At 40.6% G+C, this 25,504-nt stretch overlaps 1 protein-coding gene across 1 annotated transcript; it reads left to right on the top strand.

The window, feature by feature from the left end:
* On the top strand, positions 1-22,449 carry elk4 (ETS transcription factor ELK4). The gene is made up of 6 exons (XM_063474826.1): positions 1-207; positions 10,697-10,911; positions 13,332-14,105; positions 16,643-16,885; positions 18,730-18,849; positions 18,930-22,449. Exons 2-6 carry the CDS (start codon positions 10,705-10,707, stop codon positions 19,026-19,028), a joined length of 1,443 nt encoding a protein of 480 aa, XP_063330896.1. The 5' UTR covers positions 1-207; positions 10,697-10,704; the 3' UTR covers positions 19,029-22,449.
* The last annotated feature ends 3,055 nt before the right edge of the window (positions 22,450-25,504 follow it).

Below are 25,504 nucleotides of genomic sequence, written 5' to 3'. Positions count from 1 at the left end.
GAACGCGACATTATTTCCTGTTCAGAGGATATCTCGTCAGTGGGAGCCAAATACAGTTTAATGTGTTTGATGTTCAGGCATTTGCTTGACGTTCTGTTTGAAACTTGTTTCCTGAGCTATGGTCGCATAGAAAGCCCTCCGGAAATGTTTGGGGAATATTTCGATGCGGCTCGACGACTCGGAAATTCAGCGGGCTCCGCGAGCGAGGTAATGTTAGCTGGCAAAGCTAACGCCAGGTTAGCTAAGTGCTAACTTAGAGTTAGCAAAATAACAGACTGCTTTGATTTGTTGGTGTACGCGGATGTTTGCGCTCGCTCTAAACGTAGCTTCGAAGCTATAGCTCGAGACTTGCAAGTCTCGAGGGGAAAAAGACGTCCAGCCTGTGTTGACGGTGACGAAACTAGCAAACGTTACCTATCAACAAGTGGTCTTTTATTTTGAACTGTGTGGGTGCTTTGCTGTGAGAGGGGAGAAAACCAGCAACTCGGGTCCTAACGTTCGCACCACACGGATAACACACTTCATTTGACTGATTTGACCTAGCTGACGTTATCTGCATAGATAACATTTGCAGCTAATGTCAGGAGTTACATAACGTTCAGTGGTAATCTTCTTCCCTGGCACCAGTTTTGACACTGTCCTATTTTTGCCCTGATATCACCGGTTTAACACGACAGTTTGGGACAGATTGTGTGAGTGTGTGTGCGTGGGTTTGGGTGTCTCCATCCCAGCAGGTTTCGATGAGTCAGGACAGATTTATTATTCCCTGGCCCATAAGAAGCTTATACGCACACATGTTGACAGATACTGACGAGAGCACAAGTCATATTGAACCTGTTACTTGGACAAAATAACAAGAATCGCAGATGAAAAAGCCAGCGACACACAGCAGCAGCAGCAGCGATCACCTCAGTAATAAGTTTTTGTGCGCAAGAGGAGTGGAGCTGTGAATTACAGGTACATAAAACCTGCAATAGGAGCTGTTATTAAAACTGAAGAGTAAGCATGAGGAAAAAACGAGCTTCTTACAAAATAAGGCAGCCGCATCCTTTTCCAAAAGTACATATGTGTGTGTGTGTGTGTATATATATATATATATATATATATATATATATATATGTATGTGTGTGTGTATATAAATATAACTCATCAGAACACCCCCCACGTGGGAGGCAGCACTCCAAAAGATAGACGGGGGTGATGTTGGGTGGCTTTTATCAATGCTTTTATTACAATCATTTGATAAATGCGTAAAAAAAATCTTTCTCACACACACATACACACATTCAATTCTATGTACTAATGTCCTAATTAGGGCTGGCACAAACGATTATTTTGATAGTCGACTAGTCACCGATTATTTTTGTGATTAGTCGACTAATCGACTTACAGCTTGAAGTGTTTAAGGTATGTGCTAACTAAAATTAAAGACAAGATGATAGTTTATTAAACTTTTGATGAAATTGGCAGATTGTCTCAGTGGAGTTTAATAAACTCAGCTCCTTGCTATCTAAAATATAACAGGACACTGGAGTAAATTCTCGACCATCTCACACTTCTGTTTAATCAGTTCCTTTTGACATTTATTCAGCTGTGTAAAAACTATAACTTTAATCTCAGCCAAACTGATTTTCTGAGGAACAAATAAAATACTGAAAAAAGCCAAACAACATTTTTAAGTTATCTAAGTGACTTATATATCATGTTTAACCTGAGTAGCGAAAGACCGCGGTGGGTTTGAAAATGATGTGCTGAGAGTTCGATGTTCTCGCCGCTCTAGTGAGCCTTGAACCCCGGCTAGCTATCGAGCTGGTGGGTAAGAGACGTCTCCAAAAACGTTGGAGCACTTTTGCAAATATGTGATTTCTTGATAAACCAAGCAGATATTTGAAGTTTACACAACTACATTCTTGCCTGAAAATATGTTAAAAGTTTATTTTGTGACCCAGAAATAGTAATAACAGTAATATTAAAACTAAGTAGCTGCCGCCATTGTTGGAAACTGGAATTGGCTGGGCCGCGCTATGAATCCTGGGATAGGTTGGGCCATCCTAGTTTCGTGTATGTGTTGTATGTGTGTTTGAAGTGCTGATGTGTGAGTTGGGGTGGGGCGTGATGGCTTGGGGAAAGAAATTGTACCTGACTGTGTAAATCCTGGTTTGGATGATATGAACTGAACTGAAATCACAGACCAGCAAAGTCTTTACTGTATGTGAATGGGCAATTTTATCAGATGCCTTCTTATTAAAAAAAATAGTGACTTTAGCAGTGAAGAAAAGCAAACTGAAAATTTGGCAGGTTTAATCTGTGTTAATATGTTTTTCCGGTACAGTCATCTGACAGCAAAAACATGATGCGAACACAGAAAGTAGAAGAGAAGCAGAGAGATGGAACTTTTTTCAGATTATTCCTTCATTGAAAACATGCTGGTTTCCCTGTTGTTGTGGCAGCATTGCTGTTGGAAATAAGTTAAGCACAGGGTTCTCAGTTCCTCACATATATGGACCTGTGCTGGTGCTGAATTATGGGGCTTGACTCAAAATGCTGGGAATTCTATGATATACTACCATTAAAGCCAGTAGGAGAGTGTTTGTGGCACAGCATTTGGACGATGAACTGTACAAAAATGGAACCCAGTCAAAACCAAAACATTGCAGCTTAGCTAGTCGATCCAGTGCCTTTTGGAGAATACAGCCAGTATGGATGGAGACAAAGACGTTGTATTTATGTGCTGTTTGTGCATTTGATTCATTGCATTCACAGAGCGCATGCATTGCATTCAGTCCGAGATGGCGAAGGTTGATCTTTTCTCAAGACTCAACTCAAGAACTTAAGACAACTGAATGACGTTGATGACCACCACAATAGCAACCTAACCAACCAGTGCAGAGCTAGCTGGTTAGCATTGACTTAATTTTCAAAGAAGAGTGAGTAAATTGTGAAATGTAAAGCAATTGTGTTCAGTGAATGAAATAATTAAATTAACACTGGCATACAGTCAGCATAGAGCTGTAGACTGATACCATTAGTACTAGGGCTGGGCGATATGAGGAAAATCTAATCACAACATGTTTTGGCTATATCACGATACACTGTATACTAATGTTATTTTTAACTACATAGTGCCGTAGAATTCAGGAGACAAAATAAAACAATTGAAATTAAAAAGGTGCTCCTTTGTGCTTATATAAAAATTGTAAAACAAAAAATGTGATGACCTCAAATTACAGATCTAGACAGTGAGTGACTATAAAAACACCTGACCAAGAACAGTCACAAGTATCACAGCTAATTTATTTAACATTTTCTTTGGCGTGTGGAGAGACGTTGACATGCCGAGTTTAAAACAGTCTTCATTTTGCAGTGGATGACTTTTCAGCTAGTGGAATAAATTCGTGGTACTGCTACCTTTTGCAGCAATAGTTTTATGGCATGCTTTGCAAATGACTGCATTTTGTTCGGCATCCTCCTTATGAAATCCAAAAGACAGCGAGTATTCCCTCGCATGTCTGAAACTCCCGCAGTCTCCATATTTTTCCCTATCTGGTAGTATATAAGCACGCATGCTTAGCGTAGTGTGCTAGGTAGAAAATTTCCTGGTTGAGAGGGGGAATTAATGATGCATTCACAGCATGTGGTAGAAAAAAACCCCAAAGCTGATACACTGCAGACAGCTTAATATTTCCAATATATACGTGATGATTACAATAAAGCCATTTTAACCATTGTACGTGGAAAAACTTGGAAATATGCATGAAGTATATTCGATATATCGCCCACCCATAATTAGTACTCCATGATTAATACCAGCTTACTGTTGGAAACCAACAAGCAAAAGCTCCTGTTAAATGCAAAAGCTCCACTGCCTTAAATTTGATGTCATTGTTTTGGAATGAGAAACTGTCGTACGCATTCCAGTGGTGATTAAAATAATTGATAAGCCTGCAGGCATTTAATTATTCTATTTTTTTATTCTATTGGAACCAGTTCTCCAGCCAAAAGTGATGTGAATTTTTTTTGTACCAGGCTGCAAATGTGCTGTAAAACCGTGCATTCTAACATGGGAGTCTATGGAGATTGGCTACGTTTTGGAGCAGGAGGGCCAGATTTATTGTGCCTGATGGTCTTAGTTGTGCAGCTCTGTTGTTAACGAATCTTACTACAATTAGATACAAGTTGTAGAGCAGCTTGCTTGCTTATCACATACATTTTCCGCCCTCCATTTCAGATTTGTTTAGCTACATTTACCCTACACTTGCACGGTCTTTTGCTCTTAATATGCAGTGAAAAAATTGAAAGCATTTAGCTTTAGACTGTTGCTTTCCACAGCACAGCAACTGCATGAAAATTGTTGTCATAGCATTAAAGTGTGAGAAAGGACCAGAGATTCCAGGGTATTGTTTTCATAATTCTAAACAGGTTGAAAAAAGGTTACATGAAAAGCAGGATCTTGTTATAATGAAACTGTCACCTGCCCCCAGCCGAAAAGAAAGAGATTGTCCACTCTTTTTTTTTTTTTTTTTTTTTTTTACATCCAAAAAGCTGCACGAGTCCAGAGAGTTGGCAGGATAAGGAGCACCGAAGACAAAGGGCAGCTATACTCTTGTGTAATTTTAGGGTTATGTGTAGTATCCACTCATTCTATATACATTTGTTCCTCTCCGGGCTTCACTATAGGACTTGCTGCAGTGTCACTCACAACATGAACTCAGCTGATTTTTTTTTTTTTAATTCCATGGAAGCCTTTTCCCTGCTGAGAAAAGGAACTTCTCATTTTTCTTTTTGAAACCATATAATTAGGTGACCCTTGAGAGATGCACCCAGCTGAGGTAACAGGCAGGAAGAACTATAGTTAGGCTGTCTTGGCTGGTTTGAAGTAAGATGTACCAGTTGCCTGTGCTCTTGATTTCAAGATCACAAAGCATGGAACAAAAAGAAAATAAAAGTTGGTGCTTACAAATATGTGAGCTGCAATGTGGAGAGAGATGGCAGTCAACAACATTCTGTACACTCCTACATAGTCCTAATTAGTTATAGTGAGGACACCTGTGTGGGTGTGCCGCCTGTGTTTGTGGGCTGGAATCAGCGCACTGTCATATCAGTAAAGTCAATCACAAGTATGAAAGAAAATCGCACCGAGGGCATGATCTGAAAATTACAAAATAATACAGGAAACCAAAGCGTTATCAAAAGTCAGCCTTTTGATTGTTACTCAGTTGTTTGCAGTGTTGTTGAAACTGCGATTTATCTGCAAATAACTGGACTCTTTTCTGCTAAATTAGCATAATAAGCATATTCACTTGGTGTTGTTTCCCACCATGACTCAAAGACAGTCAGAAACACATGGGCCTCAGCAGGCCTGCATATCTAATATGTAAATATGGCAAAAATGGAGTTTGTACAATTCTACTGAGCTTGAAAGTCAATATTTGGTATGACAAAATCAGATTGCTCTTTTCTGTGTTCATTATTCCTTCATCTTTGACAAGATCCCCAAATGCAGTTCCAAACCATGACAGACGCTCCACCGTGTTGTACAGATGCCTGGAAACACACTGTCTCCTGACCTCTGGGTATTTGGTGATGATTTAAACCCTAAGATTTGAATTCATCACTTTAAAAGTCCAGCTGCTTTTCAGTCCAATTCCTTTGTCATTTGGCATACCTCAGTCTTTTCTCCCCGTTTCCCTTCCTTAAGAATGTCTTCTTAAAAAGGACACGCTACGCACCAAAAGATCATATAAGTCAGCGGTCCCCAACCTTTTTTGCGCCACGAACCGGTTTATGCCCGACAATATTTTCACGAACCGGCCTTTAAGGTGTCGCGGATAAATACAACAAAATAAAACTAGTACCGGTACCGAAAAAAGAAGATTTATTCGTAACACACGTGAAAAGACCCAGGAAAACTGTGTTAACGATAAAAAACGATAACAAAATAACGCTGAAAACCGATAAAAACCCTGAAAACCATACATTTCACACCCGAGCCTCAACTCTCGCGGCCCGGTACCAAACGACTCACGGACCGGTACCGGTCCGAGGCCCGGGGGTTGGGGACCGCTGATATAAGTTATCAGTTTTTGGCTAATAACGCTTTTACTAATTGGTGCAACAATACTGTTTTGTGTTTGTCAGATCTTTTCAGTTTTTGTAGGCTTAGTTACACAAATGATGCCAAATTCTGTGTGTCTGAAGATAGAATTATATATTGGTTCTGTGCTAAATTCTCTTACGCTGGTTCATCCTTTGAGTTAGGTGCCTTTTGTACTTGAATGATTCATAAGTCATAATAATAAATCCTAACCCATTCCTCTGAAAATGGTCAGGTAGGAGGACTGGACTGAAAATAAGTGAGTGAAGTAAAAATTTGAAAGACATTCAGAAATCCTGGAAAACTATTGCTCACGATTACTGGCTTTTTGGAAGCCAAATCTAAAGAAAATGAGAGCTGGCTTGAGGCTTTTGAACAGTACCGTACGCCACGGTATGAGGCCATAGTGAAACTGATTGCTTCGTCACACAAGCCGGTAAGGATTGGACAGAGCCAAATCGTTAAGGCTGCATGGTTACACTTTTACGGGTGGCAGTCGTATTAATGCTGCTACCACTGTCATTGCTGCAGTTATTGTGTTATTTGGGGGATGCACACTTCTGATGGTGACCACCTCAGACATTACCCTTCTTTAAAATTGCTGTCTACTTAAAAACCAGAGTGCAGTCATTTGTGGCTGATTTGTGAAGTGATGTTACCACAGTTCTTATGATGGCAGTTCTTGAGTAGACAGTTCCTAAACTCATCTGACTGTGCCAGGGCTTCTGACTCACCGTCTTTATCAGACAGTCCATGTATATTCTGGTAACAAAATAATGATCAAATTTACTGTTGTTCCAAGGCAGCTGGCAACTGTTAAGGTGGAATGTTTTCCTACATATAATTTAGTGCATGAGTTGACAGCTTGAGTTGTTCTGGCTGTTTAAATGCTCACACGTCCCTGTCTTTTAGCTTTAAAAAAAGATACACAATTAAAAAACAAAACAAAACAGGGAAACAATGAAAAATAACAACAGTAAGAAGAAAATGAGACAAGAAGAGGACTATCAGAGCTGTTGCCACAAAAATGGACACTCAGTCAAAAATGAAAGGGTGCCAGAGCTTTTCACATTCCTTCAGTTTCTTTTTAAGAAAAAAATCCACTAGCTCCAAGCCTTAGCTCAACTAGCCAACAGTGACCATTTACTTTGGTTTTATCAGCCCTCTCTCAACATACTCTTGAGTGGTGATTGCATCTTCTAGCATTTGAAAAGATGTGCGTTAAATAACCAAGCTGTAAATATTCTTATAGCAATCTTTGTCCGAGTTCTGTCACAGTTATCCAGAATTGCACATCAATGTTTCTCATCCTCAGCTCCTCCCCTCATGTCTTAGTCACTTCCACTAGAAATGTGAGCAGAGGAGGCAAGAAAACAGCCTTCTAACTTCTAACAAAAACGAGTCACCTTTGACTTGGATCCATTACTTTAAAGCAGTGCCAATTAAATGTGACCTTTGACATATTGTTCTGTTATAGTGTAACTACTGCTGCTTGTTGTGCCTGTGATAAGGAGGTGTGTCATTTTTGGTTCAGAATAACTTGTATTTTGTTTCAAAGTGTAAATGTGCCTGGAAGAACTGGTTATTTATTATACATTTACATGATTTGTGTGTGTGATTCTGTCTTTGTCTTCCTGGCACTTGAGCAGCTGTTTAGTGTATGGCAGAATGAGGCAGAATTAGCCACATAAATGTAATTGATTACTGTGTGGGTAAATGTGTGTGGAATCTGTTATGAATAAGGGTGCTAATTTTAGTGTAAAGTGGAGGCAGTCACTTATCACTTATACTTATTATTAGTGCTGGGTGATATGACGATATATATCGTGTGGACGATAGAAAAGTGTCTATCGTGCCATTTGTCTTCTATCGTTTATATTGTACTAACCCAAATTTTATAAATTATTACATAAAATATATAATTAACCCTTTACAACCGGTCGGAGCAGGCACACTCCGTTTTACCTAACTATTTTTAAATCCCTGTAGAACTGGAACCACGTAAGGTAGTGCAATATTTTTTTTTGCATGTGAAACCGGAGTTGTACTTACATCTAATGCCATTAGCTTGTCCAAGGTCACGGTTTCCTTCCACATATAACTTTGCAAAAATTGCATAAGAAGCACTTGCAGCAACAAAAACATAATATTCCAAACTTGCAGCAACAAAAACATAATATTCCAGAAACACGCTTTGCCGACGTTCATAAGACTTCCTACGTTGGCATATACGTCAGCGCGAACTATCGCATGTCCGCCATTACCTGCCCGAAACCGGAAGTGACGTCATTTTCGCGAAAGGGCCTTATAAGCCTATGTTGGTGTTTTTAAAAGACATGTTTGACTTTATGCTTTTCTGTATCGTTTCTGGGATGCTTAGAACTCAAATTACACTGTTGGAAATAGTTTATTTTGATGCATTATAATATTTATTTTCATTTTTCCTGTAGTATATAAAAATTAGTGTATCTCAAAAATAAAACTATGAAGACACTCAAAATAAATTTCTCGTGGTTGGAAACTTTTGTATTTACAGTTTTGAGGGATCCACCTCTTAAATTCTTTTTAACTAGAAATATATGTAAAAAACAAAACAAAAACGATTTTCAATTTTTTTGTAGTTTATTGCACTACAAGTTTTTGCAATTTATGTAGTTACTATGGACTTAATGCATACATATTATTAAAATGTGGGCTATAACGGTTGTATTGATATATGGAAACTTGAAATACTCCCACAAGTGGCACTACAGCATGTAAAAACATAAAGATAAGCTCTGGCGGACTTGGTTCTATGGTAGGTCTTAAAGGGTTAAATAGCCTGTGGAAAATATATTAGTGTTGTCTTCTCACTATACATGCTCTTAACTTTATGCAAGAAAAAATAAAGTATAAAAAAAAGATATTTTTCGCAAAGAAACTCCATCTCGTGGTTTGCGAGCTGGTGCTGCTGTACGTGCACCCGGATTTGCGACATACTCTACGGTAACTCAAAACAAAGACTGCACCCTCGGCACTCGCTGTTTACAGACTGCGTACTTTCTAGATGACCACAGGTCAGGTGGTATATCGTGATATATATCGTTATCATGATATAAAATAATTCATATCGTGATAAATATTTTTTCCATATCGCCCAGCACTACTTATTATACTTAGGACTCACCTGTTTTTCTTCGTTGTACTTTTTGAGGGTGTTCAGGCGGCTGTATCCCCAGATAATGGAAAACAGTCTAAAGTTTCTGGGAAAGACCAAGAATGAAATTGTGTGTGGGGTCTTTTTCTTTTCTTTTCTTTTTTTAAAGGGCTTTAGGTTGGGGTTTTTTTTTGTTTGTTTGTTTTTTTTTTTTTTTTATTAAATTGTTTTAATGTAAATCCAGCATTTGTGTTAGTGACAGTTTCTATTGTAGTTTATAATACGGAAAATTGTTTTGCTTGTCTTAATTGCCTTTTGTAAAATTTGGAAACAGCCCTGTCTAGCAAAGCGTGGGCCATTAGCAGCAGGGTAGAAATAGCTGCCTGCTACCCAGTTGGGGGTTGCTGCTTGTGGATGTCACAAGTGCTTCATAGCCCCGCAATGTTGAACACTAAATTAAAGGCATGGTACATAAAAATAACAAACGCTGGTCTGCACTGAATTCTTCCTTTCTGGTCAGTGATCGAAGCTTAGCTGCTGTCAATTCAATTCACAACATGGTGCAGTGCAACATGTCAGACACTTTTTTTAAATCACACACAGAGAAACTGTGAAGGGCATGAAGTTTGATCATCTTTATAAAAAAACAAACAAACCCATAAGTTATTTTAAAGAGTCCTGTTCCTACAGTCATTAATTGGAACTGTAGACATAAATATATACATAAACACCTCTGCAAATGACACACCTGTGCATATCCTGGGCCCTTTCAGCAAGTCTCCTTTTGAGCCGTCTTTATTACATTTTAGGAAGGGAATTTTGTGAATACCTCCCCAGATGTGAGAAAGATATTTGGGCCTGAGCAGGACTGCATAGTAACCACAATGCATTGTTAATTTTTATGTTTATCTCTGAATAATTGGCTTAAAGTGAAGTATGTGATTTTCCATTTAGTATGAGTGTGTCATGGTCGTAAACAACCGCAGTCGTTCAGAATGCACTTTCTCCTGCTCACCAAGATATGAAGACGATCCAAAGTGACTGTGTTCTCTGCGTATTAGAAATTTCCATAAAGAGTGTGGCATCGAAGATTTTTGACTCAGTCCAGCTGGTAAAGAAACAAGTCTTCCGTTTATTCAGCAGAGTGTGTGGCTGCATTATTATCTAGCAATTCAGTTCAATTTTAGTTATACAGCGCCAAATCACAACAACAGTCGCCTCAAGGCGCTTTATATTGTAAGGTAGACCCTACAGTAATACATACAATGGCAGAACCACACAGGTGAACAGTGCTTGTAGCAGATGTTCCACCTGGTCCTGTAAAAGCTGTAAATCTTTAGTTATAAGATGTAATATAAGACAGAAATTGGGGCCACATTTCTGTGGGATGTCAGTACTGGATTTCATACTGACCCAAAGCGTCATTTTTTTAATTTTTTTTTGTCCCTGCCTTGTCGTTTTTTCAGTGAGAGACATGGACAACTCCGTCACCCTGTGGCAGTTCCTGCTTCAGCTTCTGTTAGATTCCAACAATGAGCAGCTCATCTGCTGGACCAATGACGAAGGGGAGTTCAAACTGCTGCAGGCTGAGGAGGTGGCCCGGCTGTGGGGAGCCCGCAAGAACAAGCCCAATATGAACTATGACAAACTGAGCAGGGCACTCAGATACTACTATGACAAGGTAAGTACGTCTATAGTCTTCTATCAGGTGGGATACATCGCAGCTGAAAGCTCAGTTTTTTTTGTTCTTCAGGTAACAGTTATTACACTTTCAGTTCATTAAGATTGAACCTAAACTATTCATTGTTCTTCAGTATTCTTAAACATTCAACCAATTGCAGGCTGGTGTTCATGTAGGCCAGATGATGTCAGGATATGTTTTTTCCTGTGGCTGATAGGGTGGGTCCTGTGTGGTTGGTGGGCGACCAGCTGCTGTGTGCCTTAACTGCCTTGAAAAGTTGTTCTTTTGTTTTGTTTTTTTATTATTATTTGGGTGTTTTAAAAATCCCCCTCACCCAGCTGAACATGGGTATTTTAAAGAAGCTAGCAGAGGCAAAAGGGCTAAAGCTAAAGCTACTTATAGCCAGTAACAAGCTAGCAGGCTAAGTACGGGCAAAGGATCAAAGTGGTTATGAGGAGAATTATAGAGACAGGTGAAAAAGAGTAGCGTAAAAGTCTCTTTATTGAAGGAGTTTATAAACATACTGCAACGTGATACAAGTTACTGCCATTTGTTTTGCTGTATGAAACTGTTGCACCTGCTTCTGTGTTGTAAGCTAAAATATGTCAGGTAACTTGTTTTCAGAGTTTGTACCTCTTACAGCAGGAGAGCAGTTTATTTTCAGTTGTTTAAGTGAGAACTTGTGAAAATTGTAAAGTTGAATCATTTCTGTTATTGTGAAAATAAAACTTTGTATTGAAGAAAAGTTGTTTTTTATTTTATTATAGGTTTTAGAAAGAAAATCAGGTATAAAAAGAAAATCTGTATTGGCGTAATGCAGTTACAACAAATCAGAATCAGCCAAGAAAGTTGCAGTGATTGCAACTGTTATAATCTGAATCTGAGACTGGTCTGTTACTGGTAACACCACTTAAGTAACACAAAGAGTGACTGGTGAAACAGACTAATAGAATAACTGAATTTCACTGAAATTGAAGCACAGACTTATTGAATGGGTTTTGTCTCACAGCGGGACGTTATTTATCAAATTAGGCCATTAACATACTCAAACCCACAAATGTGGTCAAGTGATTGAGTTCTTTGACTCCAATTAGCAGAGTTAAGGCCTAGCAGGCAGCTGTCGGCTGCAGCGGCCTGTATAACCGCATCTGTCAATCCAAGCAGACATGCTCCTTACTGTAAACCACAGTAAAATCCAAACAGGAGAAGTAAAAACAAAAAAAACCTCAGCTACCATGCAGTTGTTGTGAAGGAGTAAAATAGCCATTAGTTGGTAAAACCATTTTTAAACTGGGATGTAAATATGCTTTTTCATGCTGTCAAGTTAAGGCTTTTAAACTGGGAGTCTGTGGTGATCACTTGGCTTTTACAGCCAGGCTCAAGTGACCTTTAGAGGACCTGCAGTTTACTCATGGTAGCGTCATTCAGCTTCAGAGATGGCACCTTGGGCTGAGGTACAGCCATACAGGTTCAGATCATCTCTGATTTCTTTAGTAGAGATTAGCAATAGTTTTCCCACTAAATGTGCAGCACAGTCTCCTGGCCTTGTTTTCTAGATACTGATGATTGTTTTAAAAATAAGATAATGCTGGAGTATAAGACATTAGCACAGTTAATCTATGATGCATCACTTGTTCTATTCTTGTCCTATTTTTCGAATTTCAAAAAGCCCCTGAGGTCAGATGAAGCAGAAGGGAATTTTAAATTTGAAAAGTTGAATATTTAAAAATACTCCCCGGCATGGTGTCCGGGAGACAGAATGTTAGCTACATAAAGACTCACATTCCAAAACGTGTACTGTAAGTTTGATCACGTGATGCTCGATTCTGATGTGTGTGAAATCAGGTGTGCAGCTGCTGTCCAGAATTTAAAGTGTGTTTTGAAGTAGCAGCTGGAGAGTCAGCGGTTGTTTCCTCCAGACAGCTGCATCAAAGAGCAACCATTACAGAGTATATACAGACGTATAGGAAAACAGTTTTCAGTAGTAATCTGTGGCACCATGATTGGCTTCAAAGTAGTAGTAATGTCACCGAATCATTCCCACTTCCTCTTTAAGTACCACACTTGGTTGTCCACAATAAGAGTCAAATGCATTTTTGAGTGTGGGGAGGGGCCTTTCAAACCTACTGCTCTGTGACATGTTGAAGAGAAGGAGAGAGCTGTCTGTCTCCCACTCTGCTCGCGGTTTGGCTGAGTCTCATGCTGACCCTGTGGGCGTGCAGGGCAGGGCTGGTCTGGTATGTTTGGCTGCAGCATTCGTGGTTAGTAGATTCGTACAGACAGGAAAGACGGATCTGTCCCACGCACAAAGCCTTTCTGTGGTTTGACTCTATATTTTTTCTTAGAAACATACTACCACAGTCTCACACTGCACTAGCTGTGTGCCTGCATAATTATCACGCTGTGTTTCTGTTTTGTAGAACATCATAAAGAAGGTGAATGGTCAGAAGTTTGTCTATCGCTTCGTGTCCTATCCTGACATCCTCAAAGGAGACGTCACTCGAGCAGAGGGCGTGGATGCGGGCGCAGGGGGTACCACTCCACTATCGAAGAGGGGAGACGACATTGTGCAGGAGGCCGAGTCTGGCGACAGAGCCAGGGTGGGAATTAGCGCAGCATCACTTGCCTCCAGCACCAAGCAGTCGAACCGTAATGACTACATTCACTCTGGCATGTACACGTCCTTCACGCTCAACTCGCTGCAAAATGGACGGCAGCTCTTCAAGTCCATCAAAATAGAGAATCCAGCAGAGAAGATGGCTGAGAAGAGGGCTGTCACTGCCGCTTCACAGGGCCAGGAGACGCTGCCTCAAACACAGCAACCCACTGCTTTGCCCTCGGTCATCAAGTTTGGGAACACCCCTCAAAAACCAGCACCAGCACTGCCTCCTCAGGTTGCTATAGAGCCCGGCCTCATGCCCAGCCCCTTGGATTCTCTTCAAACTCCTCCCCACAGGGCTGAAGACATCAGCACACACTCCTCCCTGCCACCACAGACCATTTACTCATTCGATAACATCCGCCCATCAGAACCAACGTTCAGCCTCCCAGATCTGACCTCAACCAGCCCCTCGCCCAATCTAGTGCCAGACTCTTCCCAGGAGCTGGTGATTGACAGCGACATTGAGTCTGGATCTTCTCAGCCCACAGACGCTCAGGCACCGGAGCCCACAAATTCTCAGGCACAGAAGAAGGCAAGTATACATTCAAATGCAGAGAGACGGTCACTCTGCTCAATGGAACAATCACACATCATCATAGTACAGTACTGTGCAAGAACCTTGAATCATGCCTCAATTTTAGTTATAATTAAAACTGAAATTATTTAAATTTTGCTTGGAGGTGCAACGATTTATTGAAACGTGCAAACACACGTGGAAATAGAGTACACAAGAGATTGTACAATTTTAAAGAGCTTGAAACTTCATATTTGGTATGACCACCTTTATTCTTCAACGGTACTTTAAGTAGTCTTTAGGAAAAGTTCTCCAGACTTCTTGAAGGACATTGAAAGCCCTTGTTTGGATGTTTGTTTGGATGTTTCTGTTAAAATGATCCCACACTGCTTCAGTGCTGGCTCTGGGTGGGCCACTGACTGATAGTAGGGCTGTGCGATATGACCAAAATCTCATATCCCGATATATTGTCCCGACAATGCTATATATCACAAAAATTTTACATTTTCTGTAAATTCTGTGAATTTCGGGCAACTCGACCTGCGTGAAGTGTTTCCAGCTGGGCGTTGTGTACCTGGATTTGAATGTTTTGACCGATGCATGAAACTGTACATTTTTAGACATAGTTGTAACGGCCGTCATTGTCTTTGTGAGTATTTATTACACAGCGTGCTGCGGGGAAAAGCCTGTCTTAACTTTTGAGTCTAAGGTTTATTTTGAGCACCTGACGGCTGTTTTTTGCTTCTCATCCATAAACTCTCTCCATACTCTTTCACGTGATTCTTGCATAGGTGGTAGAGGTTTGCCGGGTTTCAGTCTGAGGTAGGGACCGGTTTTCTGCATAATTTGCATAGTACAGTTTTCTGGTCCGTGGCAGACTTTTCATAACCAAACCATGTCCATGCTACAGAGGGAGCCCCTCGTTTAGAAATAAGGTCCTCCATTTGTTTTGACTGGTTTTGCTGTTTGTCATCATTTCAGTTTATTTTGAAAAATCTCAACATGATCTTCAGCTTTATTGTGTTTATATGGAAAATAAACAAGCGGACGGTGGAGCCGAAACGCTGGGTTTACCGTCGTTGTTGCTATTGACAACCCGTAAAAACAGTCACTGGTCCATCCGTAGTGTAGTTATTTTAAATATAAGAAAAGAGAGAACTTTAAGCAATTAATATAGCCACTACAGTGACCATCAAAACCATGAAAAAATATTGCAGTAAACAGTTTATTTTGCGACACCACGAAACACGGTAGCGTAATGTGAAACGATAGATGTTTTCATATCGTCATCTGATACATATCGTTATACCGAACAGCCCTAACTGATTGTGTGTTTTTTCTGTCTAGATATGTTTTTGAAAAATGAGACCACTGCTAATTAGATGCTTTTCAGATGGTATCGCATGGAGGATTCAAAATCTGATGATACTTTTCAGTGTTCATAATTCCACCAATTTTGATATGATCCCTAACACCACTGGCTGAAATGCAGCTGCAAACAATGACACGACCTCCGCTGTGTTCAACAGACTTTGGATGCTCACTGTTGGCAGTTTTGCCAGCCTTTTCTTCCCAGGACATGACCTTTAGATACTGTTCATCTTCTATAAGTAATTTGTTTTTGCCCCTTCTTTTTGATATGCCAAGTTTGCAGCTAATAGCTCTCTCTGAGTCACCTTGCAAAAAGTGCAAAAAGAAATAGGAATGCCAAGTTTTCTGTTACATGTATATACAACACTGTTTATTTATGTGCCTTTCTTCTTTGCTTGAATGATTCTTAGGTCAGTGTTAAGCGGCTAAAGAAACAAAACCAATAAAAAGGACTTGGGGAAAAGGCAGCCAATGTCTGCAGAAAAAACTTTGACAGTCCTTCAGAAAGTCTGGAGAACTCTTGTTCAAGATTACAAAAAAACCACACAAAGTCTGGAGTTTTACACAGTACTGGATATCATACATATTTTGAGTTTTCAAGCAGTTCATTTTCTTTAAAAATGGTAGAACGTTTTTTTTGTTTTTTATAATACTTGATATTTGATTTAGTTTATTATGTGTGTTTTTATATTGATAGTAATGTCTATAAAAGAACGTCAAAGTGTATTTTAGAATTCTGCAGCTGCTTTTTTGTGATGCTGTAAATACTGGTGATAAAACAACTGACTGGATTACTCCATAAATTTTACAGACCTGTCAAAGTCTGACTTTAATCTCCTCTCAGCGCTACACTCGATGCACCTTTACTAAGGTTATTATAGTTAAGTAGAACTCAGCTAAAACTTTGACTTGTCTGTTAGAATATATCTTTTCGACGTGGCACACCTGACAAATACCCCTCCATATATGAAAAGTAGAACTAATTGAAAACAATAAACACCACATTAAAACTAGACATTTTAAAACTAAAGTTAAATGGAATGAGCATGCCCACTAAAGTCACTATGGACTCCTGTTCTAGTTCTCTTTGGGGGGGTTGTGTTGATTTGCTGTCCATCATATTGAGTCACATATTAATAGTTTGAATATGTCAGAGTAAAAACAGAGAACCTGTTTTTGAGCAGCAGATGGAGAGCAGCGTTGTCCTGTCTGGAGATGAGACCAGCATGTTGGACACTGAAACCAGTTCTTCCTCAGTGAGCAGCAGCACCACAGTCAGCACCCAGAGCTCAGGAAAGGCACGCAAGCCCCCCAAAATCCTGCAGATCAGCCCGCCAGCTCTGCTCGTCACTGCCTCTGACTTCTCCCCCATGAATCTCTGCAGCCCCTCACTGCCTACTGCCTCGCTCACACCAGCAATGCTTCAGGTGAGCTCACAGAAACAGCTCAAGCAGGTAGTGATCGTGTCCAGCAGGGGGCAGCAGTGCTTCAGGATTAACTAATGCTCCCTTGCTTTGTTGTGATGTTTGAGTCTTCCTGGTCATGCTATTTACAGATCACATGCCTGCGTGCGCTGCTGTATAAAATGTCACAGTCTGTTAGATGCAATTGTGTTGTTGATTCACTGTTTGTCCCCCAGCAGGCCAGCCAGGTCTGGTCATGAGATCCAGCTCAGTCTGAGTTCATGTTTTCTCTGTTCGCAGCCTGTGATGGAGTCAGATCTGCACTTGTAGCATCGGAGGTTTTAGCTGTAGTTGATTTTTAACGCATGGTGATCCATCCTGTTATTTCCTGTCTTTCTATAAAACTAGATCAAAATCCTATCCAGATATTTTTAGACTGAATGGGGATATTTTCAACTAAAGCAATGTGTGAAGTCTCGATCACTTTTAATAACAATGAAAGAGTAATTTCCAAGGTGTCATGTAAAAGCAGTTTGCTTCTGTTTGAATGTGTCTTTATGTTTTCAGGAAACTATTGTTCTTTTTTCTGATGTCTAACATAATGTCTGTGTTGTTGGGTAAAGAGGTTTCGCCACTGGGGGAAAAGTCTCTTACGTCACACAGCCTGGGACTTGTTTGTCAACCGTTACCTCAATTTGGTCACTTGGTATTTATTATTCTGTGTATTGTCTTTGAATGTGTCAGTGTGTAACTAAGATGTTGAAACGCAAGAGCTTAAATAAGTAAGTTACCATCAAATAAAGTTCCACATCTGCAAAGACTCACACCCACAAGGATAGGCTGGTACTAACATAATCCTTTTCTACTCAAAGCACATTTTACCATACACATGCACAATTGCATACACGCATACACACACACACACACACGCACACTTTATTCTGTGCACTTGGTGCCTCGAGGTGGCTTGGACACCTGGGACCCCGTTCTCGACTTGTACCAGGGTGGCTGGCCTCTGGCGGGTCGATCCTCTGGGATTTTATTATACTTTCCCCTTTCTTTTTCCCCCTGCCTGTCCTGCCTTAGACATCGTCATTATATGCCACATATAATGTAATAACTGAAATAACACAAATAGAAATGAGTAATGTTAAAAGAGTCATGTGAGCAAGACGAGCCTGTAGAGATTCTCTAGAGCTGTTCAAAAGCATAGTGTGTTTGGCACCACAAAGGATTCAGATCACAATTCTGATTGCAAAAACTGCCAGACAAAAAAACAAAACAAAAAAGAAAACCAAGTGAAAGTGGTTTGGCACTAACTCGGTGGTAGTTGTTCTTTTGGTTTGTGATTCTCTCTCCACGCCATATCAGATCATATATTGCATGCATATTTATTCATTCAAGTAGGATGTGCAGATTCTCTATGATCCCCTTGGGTATGCTGCAGCATCTTCAGCATCCTACTTCGGGGACCTTGATAAGGTCTATTAGTGCGTTGTAATTGCATTCTCAGGGTTCCTCCAAGAAATACATGCTGCCGCTGCTGCTAATGGGCAAAACTGGAGTCGAACAAAAGCATTTTGATCTTAACAGTTAGACTAGAAATAAACTCCAAAAATGCAACGTGACACCTCTGTGTAGCACAATGACTAGAAAGTCATGACTCTGTGTTTTTGGCATATTTGGATAGTGAAACAGTGAAGATGGAGAGGGAAGACATGCAGCAGGCCGCTACTCTCCCACTGAGCCAAACTGACACCAAATGTGTATTTATTTATTTTTAAAAATCTGCTATAAAAACATCTTTATCATTTATGTACATCAATCTCAGTCTAGTTTAAGTGTGGGCCTTGTTTTGTCCTTCTTAGACTCCAACGCTTCTGCTGACTCCAAGCCCGCTTCTCTCCAACATCCACTTCTGGAGCACGCTCAGTCCGGTCGCTCCACTCAGCCCAGCCACGCGACGCCAGGGAGGCCACCTGTTCCAAGTCAGTGCCGCTCTCTGCTCTCAGTCAGTCTTTCTGTATCTATCGGTGCATCTAACTCACCCCTTGATAATCTCTTCCAGTTTCCGTCGGTCGTCACCCCCCAGTTCCAGATCCCAGTGCACAGCATGGACGGGACCAACACACCTGGCCCCATTTCACCGGACCCTCAGAAAACATAGGAGTAGCCCGTCTCCTCCTATCCTCAGTAACAACACATTTGGACCCAGAAAGCCAGACACCCACCCTTCTCCCGCTCCTACTCCACCTTCTCCACCCACATCCAGGACGATGATGTGAGAGCTGAGTGTTTATTTCACATCACTCTGGTGCTTTGAAGTTCTCTGCCACAGGATTCACACTACACTCAGGTGTGTGGAGAAGTGTCGGCAGGCCTGCTGTGTGACTGCTTTGCTGTGCTCGTTTATTTTCATCTTCACTATTATCTTAATAATACCAACACACTTAAACGGAGTCTGGCTTTTTTGGGGCTCCTTGTGTCACAAAAGTTGAAAGAAAGTTGTTTTTTGAAAAACCTTTTTTATGGAAGCAGATATGCACATGGACTGAACCCTCAGCAGCCGCAGTCTGCTTCATACCTGGACACACGGAGCAGCTGAATCTTTCCTTTTGTAGACTCAGACCTTCTTTTCTCGTGCTAAAGTGTTCTTGCCAAACACGACAGATTTCACCGGGCCTGCTCACAGTGATTCTGTTTGTTTTTGTGCTCAGTCCTTAACTTTTCCTCTAGTTTAAAGGATTTACTTCAACCTGCATGTTTACCTGCAGCCCCTCTATCTTTTAGCCAGGTCTCAACACAAATTTAAATGTTAAGCCTTGCCTCAGCTGCTCTGTCTTATCGTGACACGTGGCCATAATCCAAGCTGAACCATGAACCTTGCCTCGGTGTATCAGCTCTAGTGTATAGTGCATCTCCAGTAGAATAGGTCTGAAAGCCAGCATGAGCTGGTCTGCCTCCGGTTGGTAAAGCTTTCACGTGGGAATGAAAGAAAGCGAAGCCATAACTCTTTCTCCAAGCAACGACAAATCCTTCATTTGTAATTCAGGCATCATGTTAACGGCTCTTACCATAAGTGTCTCAAACAAACTATGTAAGAGAAAAGCCGAGAGAAAATAAGGACTTCATTGCATAGCAGCCACTCTACTGCCACTCCAGCAGAAACCGCTAAAGCTCAGTGATTAACATGCATAACGTTAGTTCAGTATGGATGAAAGCTCACCTGTGCCAACACCACTTTATCATTATCTGATGTAGTTATGCAAAAGACAGGTGATGTGGAGAAGTCTCCAGTACTTTACAGCATTAAAATGTATGTTTACAGCCTCTTGTTTCCTAACACTGAGGCTTCAAAATGTTTAAACCAAAACCAATTGGCAATGTCGTGGAGACTGTTTCCATCTTTTCTGTACAATTTGTTTAACATGCCAAAATCTAGTAAAAATGACAGACATGATATATACTGGGTTATTCTGTCAGCTGAGGTGGTGTTTTTAAAGACGTAATATCTTTGAGCAGATGTATTATTTAATTTTGGTGGGAGCTGAAACCAGACGGATTCTTCTCCCAGGAAACATTCCCAGCAGCTTTTACAGTCTCACTGATATCTGACTTGTTGCTTGGCGTGTCAGTGCTGTTGTTGGTTAGACTCTTGCCATCCCAGCATTGGCTGTTAGTCATCTGAACATGCAGTGATGAGCCAAAGCATTTATGGTCACCCCTCATCATATGCTAATGAACCTTCATGTGCCACAGCGCACACCTGCTGTGTTGGGGATTATATCAGACCGTTGAATGTGGTTTGTTGGTTACTACCCCACACGCCAGCCTTGGTGTTCCATTTGTGTTGTCGCTGGCCATTGTAAGAGCTATCTGCTTGTTTCTCCAAGATTTAGTAGTTTGCAGTTTGCTCACAGTACCTTTAAACACACCCCAGATTATTCTCTCTTCATGAGAGCAGCCATCATGTTGTGGCTCATCTGCAGAAAAGCTCCTTCCCCCTTAGAACCCTCTATTCGCTGATCAGCCATGAGAGGTTTGCACCTTCTTTGCCACTGATTTTAAAGCCATACGTCTGAGTGACAGACTGAAACCCCAAAGGTGGTAAATCCCACCTTTCTACGCTAAACATGCAAATTGTACATGACATGTTTACACAATACTTGGATAAAACACACTGAAGTTTGTGTTTTTACCAGACTTTGCACCCCAGGGATGGATGTTGGGGAGTGGGGGAACTTACTGCTCATTTCTGCTCAACTAACAGACCCCACTGTCCATCAGAGTGATATATGGTGCCTTACCACAGCCGCGCCCACGTTTCTCCCGATACTGGATGGAGGTAAAGTGATGGAACAGTATACCACAGCTCTCCTCTTCGCTTTTATGCCATATCTTAGACCAAACCCCAGAAGTTTGGAGTAAAACTTCACCAGGGATGTTTTGTGCACAAGCACACTGCAGCTCAAATGTGCCGCAGTGACCTTCTGGATGCTTTACTGTACATACGGACAGCAACATGCACAGCATGTAAAATGTAATCAGGCCGTGTATTAAAGTTGGCAGCCATGTCTGTTTCCAGCCTGCTTCTCAATGTTCTACTCAGAAAGTATATGAATATATATAGAAGACCTGTTTAAGCTTTTGTTTGTGTGTAATCTCCTTTATTTTCCTGTAACACAAATAGAATTTTAAGATTAATTTCTATTTTTGTAATGGCCAAGTAGTTAGATGTCTCCTATGTTGGGTTTTCTGATTTAATGTTCTCTCTGTGCATGTGTTTCCTCTTGTGGATTTAGGAGGAGGTGGCAATGACAGCCCGTGGCAATGTTGGCCATTTTTTTTGTTTTGTTTTGTAGGGAATCAAAGCCTTATGGGATAAATCTAAATCTGCGTTTTCTATGTTATGTGTTTTGATAATAGTGCTGATATTGTAAATGCAGATGTTGTGATGAAACGTTTGCACTTAAATCTTCGGGGTTCCTGTAGTATTGGATTCTGTCACTTTTCTATGCCTCAGAGTTGCTCTTTGAAATGTTGTTTGCTTACTGAGAAATGTCTATTTTCCCAAAGGGAGGAAACAATTATGCACTTGGTATTTTATATGGCAAACAAGAGTTTAATCTTTTACAGTGTATCAAATACATTTACAATAATTTGTAATCAGGCACTGCCACTTAATATTTATTTGTATGACTTTATACCCAATAGAATTGGTAAGCTATATTGCATATTTTTGCAGTAACTTTAATGAAAAAAAATCTATGAAATAGCTGGAACGTGACCTCAACCTCAACTCCATTTAAAATTCCTCTTGGCCTTTTATTCACCGACATAGTTGTTTTTGTATTTTGTTTTTTCTGATTTGATTTGATTTTCTTCCCCCCTTGACTTTTCCTTCAAATGTAAAATCTTGTTTTGGACAAATTGAGCCCCTTCTTGCTTTGTATTGTCCAGTTCTCCAACTGTTTGATGCTTTTTTCAAATGTTTACAAGCTGCTTGTCTTAAGTGGCGTATTGATGTGCGAGGAAGTGTTTATATCAAAAGAGTTAGGTGAGACCAATAATAAAAGATCTCTAACTGACTACGTCTTTAATGTCCGCCAGGAAACGAACACACGCGCATACACTCACACAAATCAGTTTCACTTTTAAATGAATTTCACTTTCTAAAATTATTCACTCAGAAAAAGTGAATTTCATTTTATTGATTGAAAATTATCAGGAATAGCCTCTAAATACATCGATTCTCAATCAGACCTCTGTTGTAATTCCAGTAGTGCTATAGTCCAGCAGCATTAGCATCAAGCTTGAAAATATTGCTACATTGTCTACATCACCACTTTGAATACAAGTTGTTCCAGACTGGGTTATGTGTCCAGCTTAAGTTACCACATTGATCTGTCCAGTTCAAACAGTGCAAGCGTCTTGACTGAAAACTCTTTGAGACTTTAACAATGAACCTTCATAAACTCTTAAATATTAAGAATTTAATGTCTTGCCCAAAGGTATTTTGGCATGCAGACTGAAACAGCCAGGGATCAGACCACCAACCTTCCAATTAACAGATGACCTCCTGAGCTACAGCCACCTCAAGTCACTCCTGAATGAAGTGTGAGAAGCTTCTTACCTGTGCTAAGGAGACAACAAACTAGACTTTTGTTAGTGATCCGGTCCTCTTTTCAGATTAAAGCAAATTTTGTACTTCATTTGAAAATCCTGGAGGAAGAGTGGAGAGGCAGTAAGTCCAAGGCCTTTGAAGTCTAGTGTAAAGCCTGTGATGACTGTTGCACCATGTCCTTTGCTGGTATTTGTGGTGGTCGGTCCACTATTATAAAGTCAAAAGCCAAACTTTGCCATGTAATTTAAGAACACTTCATGCTTTAATCTGTTGACAAGCTATATGGAGATGGATTTTAGCTTTCAGTAGGACTTGACCAAATGATTTTCTGGCCGTATTCCCACTGGCCAGCTAACTCACTCACACATGAACTCCACATGTTGAAAAAAAGACAAGAACCACCCAACCTCAAACTACAGATGAGCTGAAGACCGCTATCAAAGCAACCTAGGCTTTAATAACACCTCAGCAGTCCTACAAGCTAATGAACTCCATTGATGCAGTCAGTGTTTAAATGAGCATACTTTTCAGATGTTGGACATTTCTGTAAATACTTTTCTGCTTGACCTTGGAAAATATTCTAATAATCTGAGATAATGGATTACCGATTTTTATGAGCTGCAAGCTACAAAAGAGGTGAAACTATGGAAGGTGTTGGGATACTGAGTCGTTTTACCACAGGTAACCATTTTACAGTTTTTGCCCGTTGCTTGAACACATTTTGCAAAACTTCGCTCATTGTGCCAAAACTCTAAACACAAGTAAACATGACACAACACTGGGAAATATACCAGTCACATCTGTGCCAAATTGAAACTCTACTCTCAAAACCTAAACTCTGCTATCAAAACCTAACATTCCTTTGTCAAAATGTAACTCTGTTGACAAAATGACACATACTTGCATCATATGCAAACACTTTCAGATCAGGGGGAACACACTAGTCTACTTTATATAAAACACTGCAGTCTTTGATTTTCATTGTTTATTCAGAAGGCATATTTTCAGGAGACACATTTTCAAACAACCAAAAAAGCAAATAGGCCTACTCAATATTGTACATTGCAGTACCATGAATTCAGATAAAGCAAAAAAAAAAACCCCCATAATACAGTAATAGAAAAAAAACACTATACTGTAAACACAAAAAATCATGACAATTGTGCATACATGGGCTCATGGATCCCGCCGTCTGTTGGGGTCTGGCCACAGGACCTCATCGACATCGCAAGCAATGTCTTCTCCCGCTAGGCACCGGGGAAAATATCCCCTTGCATGTCGAAACCATCCATGGATTGCTGTCACCTGAATGTCGCCGCAGGCCTGTTCCATTGCCTGCAGAAGAGGCATGCGGGCATGTGGTTGGCGGTCATATACACGCCATCTCCAAGCCGAAAAAAATTCCTCTATAGGGTTTAAAAATGGTGAGTAAGGGGGCAAGTATACCACTTCAAGTTGATTGTGGTTGGAGAACCAGGCCTGGACCAGAGCAGCCCGATGGAAACTGACATTATCCCATATCACCACAAACCTGGGATGATCTGGTCTGTTCTGTACAACTATATTATGGAGAGCATCTAGAAATGTGAGTATATGTTGGCTATTGTATGGACCTAGTTTTGCATGATGATGCAGAAGCCCTCGAAGGCTTATGGCGGCACACAATGTGATATTTCCCCCACGCTGCCCTGGGACGTGCACAATTGCCCTTTGGCCAATTACATTACGACCCCGTCGTCTTGTTTTGCACAGGTCAAATCCAGCTTCATCAATGAAAATGAATTCATGAGGCTGTGCAGCTCCATCCATGGCCAAGATTCTCTGTTAAAAAAAAAGAGAACATATTACTGTACTACAGTGCTACACATACAGAACCCTCACCTCATCACACAGGTACCTGTGTAGCTCTCAGAATGGATCCATGTGGTACTGATATGGTACATATTCAGCTGCTACTGGATTTCACCAATACTGTATTGTAAATGTAAAGGACAGTTACACTTACCCGTACATATTCAGCTCGAAGTCCTTTGACCCTGTCACTGTTCCTCTCAAATGGGACTCTGTAGAGCTGCTTCATGGTGATGCTGTGTTTTCCCAAGATGCGTCTGATGGTGGTGATGCTCACATGGTTTATGTTGTTGAACACTTGCCTGTCTGCAAGTATTTTCTTTCGTAGCTGGTGGAGACGGATGGCATTGTCTGCCCTCACTAGGTCCACAATGGCAAGTTCCTGCTGTTGTGTGAACAGGCGTTGGCGTCCTCCCCCAGAAGGTCTTCGAGTCATTCTAGAGAATTACAACCACATATTGTCATTGGTTTGCTTATTTTTCTTACAGTACTTTACTGTATATACTGTATCATCCACTGTACAACACTGTACTTCAATATAAGTAATCATGGTATGTTTCACAGAAACTACCACTTTGGCTGCAAAAGGAGCATTAGCACCCTGCAATACCCTGTACACTTGATATGGTAATGTGATATACTGTAGAACAGTGCTATAAAAACCATCT

This window comes from Pelmatolapia mariae, linkage group LG5 (genome assembly GCF_036321145.2).
Source record: "Pelmatolapia mariae isolate MD_Pm_ZW linkage group LG5, Pm_UMD_F_2, whole genome shotgun sequence".
Classification (NCBI taxonomy): Eukaryota; Metazoa; Chordata; class Actinopteri; order Cichliformes; family Cichlidae; genus Pelmatolapia; species Pelmatolapia mariae.
This window is presented reverse-complemented; position numbering and strand designations above follow the sequence as displayed.